At 26.4% G+C, this 9992-nt stretch overlaps 1 protein-coding gene across 3 annotated transcripts in view; it reads right to left on the bottom strand.

Moving 5' to 3' along the window:
• Positions 1-2432: 2432 nt before the first annotated feature.
• Positions 2433-9992, bottom strand: part of LOC129965911 (transmembrane channel-like protein 7) — a 44714-nt gene continuing 37154 nt past the window's right edge. For 2 of the 3 annotated variants that reach the window (XM_056080192.1, XM_056080191.1), the window contains exons 17-20: positions 8705-8780; positions 7229-7359; positions 6755-6910; positions 2456-3537 (exon numbers count right to left, since the gene is read on the bottom strand). In XM_056080192.1, coding sequence (XP_055936167.1) covers positions 3390-3537; positions 6755-6910; positions 7229-7359; positions 8705-8780 — 511 coding nt within the window. In that variant the 3' untranslated portion in view covers positions 2456-3389. Of the gene's footprint in view, positions 3538-6754; positions 6911-7228; positions 7360-8704; positions 8781-9992 lie in introns of all 3 variants that reach the window. The other variant, XM_056080189.1, reaches the window with a different exon arrangement.

Below are 9992 nucleotides of genomic sequence, written 5' to 3'. Positions count from 1 at the left end.
ATTAGATTTAGAACATTTCAATCTTGTTCTTATTGAACAATAAAAAAATTTTTTGGATAAAATTTTTTCTGATCTAAATATTAATTGGAATCGCATTTTTCTGATCAACATTCTTTACAACTTCCAAGAGAAAATTGCAGTATTATTATTTCAAAATACCCTTTTCAAAACAAATCTCTCCCACACTCAGTTATTAATGGCAGTTTTCAAGAAACGCTTCAAAAAGACTTCAAACAGTGTTTCATAATCGCAACTGATGCATCGAAATCGCAAAACTTAACTTCAATCGCCGGCATTTCGGATCTGTCTCAATTTGCTTTTCGAACCCATAACATCAACTCAATTTTTCAGCTGAAGCTCTTGCAATTTGCTAGACTCTGAACTATCTTTCCTTTCCTGAGAAACCTTTACTTCTTCTTACAGATAGTCGTTTAGTTCTTACAGCACTTCAAAAATTTTCATATAAATTCCCATCCATCATTCATAAAATTGTGGAAAAATCTCAGATTAATCAACATTTTACTTTTCTATGGATCCCAGGGCATTCGACAATATTATGGAATGAAAAAGTGGGCTTGATCGCAAAATCAGTAACAGAAATCAGCCCATGCATTGAATGGATCGCATCGGAAGACATCACCTCACGCATCAACAAATCTTAAAAAGAAAAACAACAGACAGCTATAAACAGAGCAAATATTATGAAATTCTTGGAGAAATTCCAGACATAAAAAATATTGCTAAATGGGCAAGAAATAGAAGACAAGACATCATTTGCGCTAGAATTTCTACCAAAACACTCATTACACCTGGCCTTCTACATCGTTTTAACCTGTCGAATCAACCAAATTGCGAAACATGCCACTCTTTGAATAATTTGGATCATGTCTTACTGCACTGCCAAAATTACTCAAGCATCAGACGTTGCCTCTGGTCGAAGTTGGGCCTCAACTCTCTTTCAACCTGTAATTTTAAACAACTCACGAGCAAAGCATTTGCAGATAAACTGTCTCTCTATATTTTCCTACAACACTTGAAATTTTTTGACATTTATTAACTGGAGATATTGTTGAACGCTGGGATGAAAGCCTTTGTTGTTAAAAATCCCTTAACCCCCTCATTCAATCAATAAATCAAACGGACTTGGTTTTGAAGGCTTAACATTTTTCCGACAGATTATTTCAAACGATTCTGTTTAGTTTCTTAGAGTTTCATGTATTTAAAACTAAACATTGTTAATTAATTGATCTGTTGATGATGCATCTGAGAAATTTTTTTAGAAAACTTCTTGAGATATTACATAAATTAAGAAAGGTATTCTTTAGTGCCCATAAGGTTTAAATACTCAGCGACTCTGTTTTCACTATTCATATTAAAAAGAAATACTTCATTTCAGTAAAAAATGTTCTTATATTAATTGCAATTTAATCATTTCCACTTTAATTTACAGCATAAATTCTACGGGAGCTAACAGAAAATTAGAGAGATACATATTACGTTATGGCTGAAGGCCTTTATAATATTATGAATGAATTATATGACTATCAAAATTTGAAGCTTTAAAATATTTTGATGAAGAAGCTATTAAAATATGAGTTACATAAAATATTTAATTATTAAAATTTTAACGAGCATTAAGATTGGCGAACCGGCTGGTTGCCAAAGGCGGCTAGTTTAACATAAACGAATTTAATGAACTGGGCGAACGGCTGGGCAGTAACTTCTTTTGAAATTGACTGAAGATGAAAATTAGTAATCATCAATTTGACAGTTTCTTTAATAAGAAAAAATATTTGCTTGCACAATAAGTATTTTGAAATATAGAAATAATTTCGAAAGCTGGATTTCAAATTTGGTAGTAAATATCTATAAAATTCAGGTTTCTGCAATAACGGATGACAATAAAAGATGTAACGGTCCTTATTTTACAATCAGTACCTAAAGCATTTGCTGCTCTTAGCAAAGAAGTCAATTAAAACTATTAATAATTGGTCACTGGTGACTGTTATGTTTTGTTATTAAAAATTATGTAAATTATGCTATTATGTTATATATACTGTTATGCTTACTGGAAAGTGAGTTAAACCCCCTTGTTCTAGCAACTATATTAATTTAATAAAATGAAATCTATAATTTTAAGACTAAAAAAATATTGATTCATTCTTTCTAATAAAAGAAAGAAATGACCATTAACTCCATTATGGTTTATTTAGTAAAAAATTCAGATATAAAAATTCATAAAAGTTATCTTTATTTAAAATAAAGATGAGCATGTGTGTGTGTTGACACTATACAGGCCACACTATTTGATTTAGAGCTACCAAATTTAAACCAAATATACTTTTTGGATGGTAAAAAGACACACTGCTGAAAAAATTTGTAAAATTTTTTAATTAATAAAAAAATAAGTTAGATTTTTTGTTTTCAAAAAAGTGAAGTTAAATAGTGATAAGTTTAGAAGACAGAAGAAATGGACACATTAGACTATTATGTTATGGATTTAGTTTTCATTAGAAAAATTCATATACATAATGAATATAACATATATGAACTAAAAACAACACAATTTTAATATCTGATAATTTGATTAAGTCATGAAATTTTTAGAAACATAGACATGAAATTTTTATTTAAATGATTTAACTGAAACTAAATATAACTAATACCTCTGGCAAACTAGCTAGTTGCCAGAGGTGACTATTACTTAAAGCAAAATAAAATGATCATCACAATCATGCTTGTAAATGCAAAAATATCAAACAATTTATTTGATATTTTTGCACATTGCACATTTTGTACTGTTATTTGTAGCACACCAGAAGCAAGATACATGAGCAATTGTAATTTTTTTTTATAAAACTAATTATTTAAAGAAAATGACTGTATATATATATTTAAAAAAAATACAAATAATAAATAATTGGTAGTATAAATGAAAAGTGATGTTTATAATATTCATTTAATTCAGGTACAGAAAACTAACAATTGAGATACCACAAGCAATTAATTATTTTGATTATACAAATAAATATTGAACATAAATATACATCTACCTCCGAGCTTCTTAAACTTCTTCACACTTGACTCCAAGTACACATTAATTAATAAGAAGAATTTATAATAATGAAAAGAAATTTAGTAAAATTTATGATACTTTAATGAAAAGTGTTGGATCAAGTTAGATCTGGCACATTTCTTTGAATGATGATCAGATAAATTAGATACTCGCAAGTTTATATTTGAGAATGATTAAATACTTTTTTTTTTTGCATGCAATACAACACTACTTGCAATCAGCACTCAGTAGTTTATGAAGTCTAGATTTAAATAAAAAATTTCAACAAGTCTTTGACATATAAATATAATTTTTCAAATAAATTATATAAATTTCATTTATAAAATTGTCCTTTCGCTACTTCTGTTAGTCGATTGAGTAGAAATTGCTTGTCATGTCCTTCTATTGCAATTTGAGCTTTCAATACTTTAACCATTTTCCTGTGAGCTACGACAATTGTCCAGTAGTAGTAAATAGCTATGCTACAGAAAATGAAAATTCAGATTTTATTTGCTTTATAGATAAATAAAGAATGAAACGTTCAAATTTAGTTAGGTTTATGACATTTCAATAATGATCATATAAAATTTAAAAAAGCAATAGTGCTAATCAATAAAATGATTTTGCAATCCTACACAAGATAAAATATGTCATGTACTGAAAAAATTCTCCAATAACAAAATTTATTAAAATGAAGTCTACTCTTAGTATACAACATTGATTTTTAATGCTAAGTTCAAATGTCTAGATTAAAAATAAAATAAAAGACATATAATAATTTTTTAAAAAACTAACTTTCATTTATATCCTTTCTTCAAATAATGAAAACTGTTAAAATTTCCTTTGAAATATTGTTTTAAATGTTTATTGAAGTTGAATACTGACTTAATAATCAATTACCATGGAAGTATTATAAAAAATATCCATGTCCCAAAAATTGTAATGGTAATTTATTTCAGTAAATGCTTTATGACAACGTCATTCTTTGAATAATTTAATCAACTGGCTCAAGACTGATTAATTTTCATTCTATAAATACTGAAAGGTGAACAAGTTGACCAGAAAAAAAAAGTACTACAATATAAAATGAAAACCAACACATCACTTTAGTACAAAATTCCAGATTAAATGAGACATATATTAAACTGCAGGACTAAACTGTTTGTCTTGTATAGACAAAAATTATGTCTTTATGTCTTAATAGTTGTTTCAAATTCATCATCTGAGGAAAAACTTTGTGCTTGACAAAATTTTCCTTTCATTAGGGAAAAGGAATCAATTATTAGGTGTGAATGTGAGATGGCTTCTATTGTTCTGATTTTAAAGAGCAATACTGTTTACATGCTACAGACATTATTAGCCAATACAAAGCATATAATATTTCATCTTTTGGAGAGAGAGCAACTTTCAGCAAGTTTCAATATTCCAATTACTCTAGCTCATCTGAAGTTCAAAGAGTTTAGCAAATAAGTATACTAACAACTATCACTATTTGCTGTCTTTCAAAGAAGGAAAAATTTTATTCCAGAAAGATGTTTTTTTGCACTTTTTTTCAAAAATTATTATTAGTTGCACTTGCATATTAAAGACAAACACAATTCATATAACTTCTTTGTAAACATGCGTATATATAGTTAAAACTACATATGCACAGGTATTTATGCACTTCAATATGCACTTGCATAATAAAGACAAACCCAATTCATATAACTTCTTTGCAAACATGTGCATATGTAGTTAAAACTAATGTTATAATAACAAATAAGAAAAAATAAGAATAAATCCAAAATTAGAGTGGAGAGGAAGACCCTTGAGCTTACTTCCTAAGATCTCTCTCCCCCCCCCCCATTAACAACTAGATAAAAAAAAATTGACTGCCATCGAACACCAGATAAACAATGGAGGAATAAAAACATGAAATGAAACCTTAAATGATTTAAAATTACATTGAAATATATTTGGAATAGATGATAAAAATCTATATAAATAAAAATGTAAATTCTGTTGGTTCAAAATCGTAAACCTCTAAAAACACTTCCCCAATTGCTTTGAAATTTTGACACAACATTCTATTCAAATATGCGGAAGATTTTTTTTTTTTTAAATTTATTTTGCAGATGTCACACCTGCGACAGGTGAAAAAAAATTCCTTAAAAAAACAATACCATATGTTGGACAAAATTACCATTTGTTGGATTTAAAATACTAAATATTTTACTTGTAGCTGGGTACAACTAGTGTTTAGATAAATTTTGAAATAATGCAGGATATTCGCATTAAATTAAAGATTATGCCTCTTTCCAATTTTTATAAATCTAGTTTTTACACATTATTTTCATTACTTAGAATAGTTGCTATTTCAGCATACACATTGACCTAACACTTTTTTTGTGTGTGTGTGGATTAAACATGTGGGAAAAAGTTTTGTTTTCACCTTACAAATAACTCATTTTTATTATTTTTTAAGTCTTTTCTGAGGCATTCAGTTATTATAAGTTGTATAGTATATACAGTAAAGCACCATTCACACTAAGTTCCATCACAGTTTCATTCATTCATAACCATTGCAATGACAAAATATTTTATTTATATGATTTAAAGTTTTGGTTATATCACATTCTTTCCTCACTCCAAAATTAGCAAGTTTCCTATCTGTTCATTATTTCTCTGTAAAAGTATAAACATTTTTTTTAGAAAGCAGGAGATTGAGTTTATGTGTGTATCGGGGATGGAAGGTGTAACACTTTCCTCCTCCCTAGGATTTCCAAATAAATGGCGAGAGCACAATGGAAAGGTAATTCAAGCTTATTTCACCAAGCTGATCCATTTCATAATCACACAGTTCTCACATTCTTATGTCTTTGAGTACAATTACAGATTTTGTTAATTAAACATCTAATGATAAGCACATAAATCTTATAAAATAAGAAATGTATAATCAGTGCTTAAGACACACAATAAAGATTTGTTTTTTTTAAAAATAATATTGTTAATTTTAAAATTTAAATTATCCTCTTTAATACTAAATAGCAATGTGTTAGTATTAACTTAAAATCTTTAAAATTATTACTTTTTGTATTAGTAGCATAACATTTGCAAGAAAAATTATTTATTGAAATTTTGATTATATGTCTATTATTTATAAGTCCAAGGAAGACATATAAATGACGCTTTATTTTATATATTCCTTAAAATAGCAGATTATCTTCAATTTCAACTGCTATTTTTATACATTGTATTAATAATGCAATCCTCAAAATTGTATTGAATAACTGACTTGTGATTTTCAAATTACCCACAATCCAATAATTAAAATCTGAGGTTGGTTTAAGTTCAAGATTATAAAACAACCTTAAATTTTCAGAATAACTAACCCCTTTTATTGTCATTAATCCTCAATATTTCGTTCTTATTGTCTATCTACATCCACATAATCTTTTTTTTTTTTGTATATTGATTAAAACAACAAAAATTAGTTTGATACTCTTAAAGCACATTTGATTACAATCATTTTATATTATTTTTTTCATTCAATTTTTTAAGTTTTTGTAACTAAAGTAGATTAATTGTTATTACAGTTTGCCTGTATTATATGAAATATTCTCTAATTAAATGAAATCATATCTAACCAAGCAATTACCTGCAAAGAATTCATATAATTTTGTATTTAAAATAGAATAATTTTAATTATGCTCTTACCACATAAGAATTATAGCAGGAATTAGAAAAAGGGCACTGAAAAAGAAGTTGAAAATTGATGCAAAAGTTGTTGAACGCTTAAGAACTGTATCTGATAATGCTTCAGTCATAACAAAGTAATGCCTGAAAGGACTGCAAGCAGGTGAAGGTTCAACCCTGGAAAGAGAAATAATATGTGCTTTTAAATGATTTGTAAGAATAGGGACAGCTTCAGCTACCAAATTTTATAAGAAAATTCAAGCAATTTCGAAGAATATGCATAGAATATAATACAAGAGACATTGTCATGTTGACAAATAGAATTTATTTTAGGAATTTAGATTATAATCCATGTCTTTGTTGAAATTTTATAAAAATTCTTATGTTTCACAAACCATAGATTTTTTCTCATTTAGTGGTAGAAAAAACATTTAAAAAAAAAAAGTTTGAAGAGAAAATTTCAATTGTAATTAAGAAAGAATTTTATTTACATACTTTGATAGTGAATATCCGTGGATGATCATAAGAGTGAAGAATGATAGCATCAGAATAATCATAAACATTGCATTACTTCTTGATGCTTTATATGGTATAGGAGCAGGAACACAATACTTTAAAACCATTTGCTATGAAAATGTAAATACAATATTATAAATATATGTCACAAATTTACAGATACACAATCATGGCATGGAATTTAGAAGATAATATATATGACATAGTTTACTTAAAGAGTTAGCTTATTTAAAAACCAAAGCTTTATGGTATATAAGATAGTTTGAAAAACATTTTTGAATCAGCATGACAATTCCTAAGCTTATTAAAACAAGTCCAACCAAGTTCAGGGAAATTATATTATTTTTTTGTAAAAAAAAAAAAAAAAAAAAGAAAAAAAAAAAAAGATGTCATTTAAATTTTTATAACATGCTCATACTTGTTAATAAGCCTACTTGCTTATTAACAAGTACGTTTATGAAGAGAAATTCTTAATTTAAGCTTTTTTTGTTTTTGTTAAATTAGCTGCATATGAAAGTAAAAGGTAAAGGTAAAAACTTAAAAGTAATTTCATGTTAAAAATAATTTCATGACATAATAGCAGCTATAAAATTGGTTCAATTAATTTATAATATAAAATGTAAATGATACCAAACATGCAAATTGGGTAATGAGGTTCTATTTTATTGTGTGAAAAAAAAAAGTCATTTTGCGAAAAAACTTATGTAATACTTTTTAGAGCAGAATCAAAGTTAGATTAAACTTAATGAATAGTATTAAACAATAATTAAATGGATTTATTTTATTACTTAATACTAAATAATAATTTTTATTTTAGTAGTATGTTCGAGATATTGATATAATTACAGCATTAATAATTATTGCACCATTTCCTTGGAAATAACAATGCAATGAGTGTTAAAAGGCATTTCTTGAAAGTGAATTCATTCCATCAAAGACTAACCCAGGTCCATGAACAAATGCGAAAGGTGTTTAAGTTTTGTCTTCAATTCTGAGAAAAGGATGTGCACAAAACTAAATAATGAATATAGAAGCAAAAATATATTCTGGTTGGTGAGCAGTATTCCTGCATAATGCACATTTACACCATTGAGAATACAGCTCTTATTCCACAAATCTGAATCATATATTATAGAGAAGTGAAAAAGATTTTTGGAACTTATTTTTAACCACCATAATCAAGTATTTAATAGGAATAGCAATTTTATTGATTTTCAGTAATTTTCATGTTTGAATAATATTTAATTAAATTACACTAGAACTTATTTTGGCTTATCTGTTTTGTTTTCAGTATGTTGTAGCAAACTAAATTTACATATTGTATTCCATTGAAATACACTATAATTATATTCTTTTGAATAAATATTATAATCTCTTTATTATTTAAATGCTAAAAATTATTTATTTACAGTAAAAGATCAAACATTTTTGAAGAAGATGGTATTTAATACTCACTTTCTTGATGTAAAATATAGCTATAAATTTTATCACAGTAATAGCTGGCAATAAAGGTGAATAAACAACACCCAGCCTAAAAAAAAAAAAAAAAAAAAAAAAAAAAAAAAATTAAAAATATAACATTACAAAAAAATGAAAACATCAGCATACTAAAAACAATTGATACAATAATATTTAATATGATAAAACAATATCTCACATAAAAATTAAAACTTAAAGCTTTTTTCCCTTTTTTACAGGAAAAAAAAAACACAAATAAAAGGATTTATTAAGTTGATAGACCAGATGATGTTTGTCTAAAAATGTTTCTAAATGTAAGCAATTATAATATTTCAATGTGAATAATTTTTTTCACATCAGCAGCATTTGTTGATTTTCCCTTTCTTTCCTTATTATCCCTCAGTAATTAAAAAAAAAAAAAAAAAAAAAAAAAAAAATTGTCTCAGTATTTTCACAGCTTTTACTTAATATTTCATTTTGAACCCACAGATATGAATCTAGCAATTTTTGAGATTTCCTCTCCCCATCACTACTTTGACAAAAACAGACATTTGTTCAAATCATAGTTTCTATTACAACATTAGTCGCATGTTCCTTCTTTTTCTCTTTTCTTTTCCTTTCTTCCAGTAGGAGCAGAGCTCACTAACTTGAATGATCTTATACACTTGTTAGGACCTTTTGAAAATTTGAGAAAGTTAAATGAAGCATTACATAGTAATTAAATTAATATCAATTGTAATTCCTCTATATTAAAAAGTATGAATGTTAGGAAATAAAAATGAAAGAAAAAAGTTGGCCTTTGAATTAACATCTAAATGAAGCAACATTTCAATCATAACTTTAATAAGGCAAAAATATATAAAAGAAAGATTTGATGAAAACATACAATTGATTTGATTATAATAACAACAATAGAAAACATTATACTTAAAATAAATTTTGAAACATTTTATAAAATTTGATAACAAAAAAAAAAAAAAACTGTGCAGAAATTAAATTGGCAATAATAAAAATATACAACAGTTTGCCTTTTAAAGATTAATAAATCATTTTCAAGCAACAATTGTTTCAGACATTATTAGTAAGAAACTAAGTAAAAAGTTCGAATTTATTTATTTATTCAATTTCATTTTTATTCAATTAAACATTTTAAATAAAATAATTTTGAAAGTTCAAGATCCATGGCTGACCAAGAAATAGGTCCAGAGATCCGAGGTGCAAAATTCAAGATGCTATTATTCTTCATTTGGGATTTTTCTGATAAACAAAGATGTACTTTCTGTCT

Source organism: Argiope bruennichi, chromosome 4, assembly GCF_947563725.1.
Source record: "Argiope bruennichi chromosome 4, qqArgBrue1.1, whole genome shotgun sequence".
NCBI classification, from domain to species: Eukaryota; Metazoa; Arthropoda; class Arachnida; order Araneae; family Araneidae; genus Argiope; species Argiope bruennichi.
This window is presented reverse-complemented; position numbering and strand designations above follow the sequence as displayed.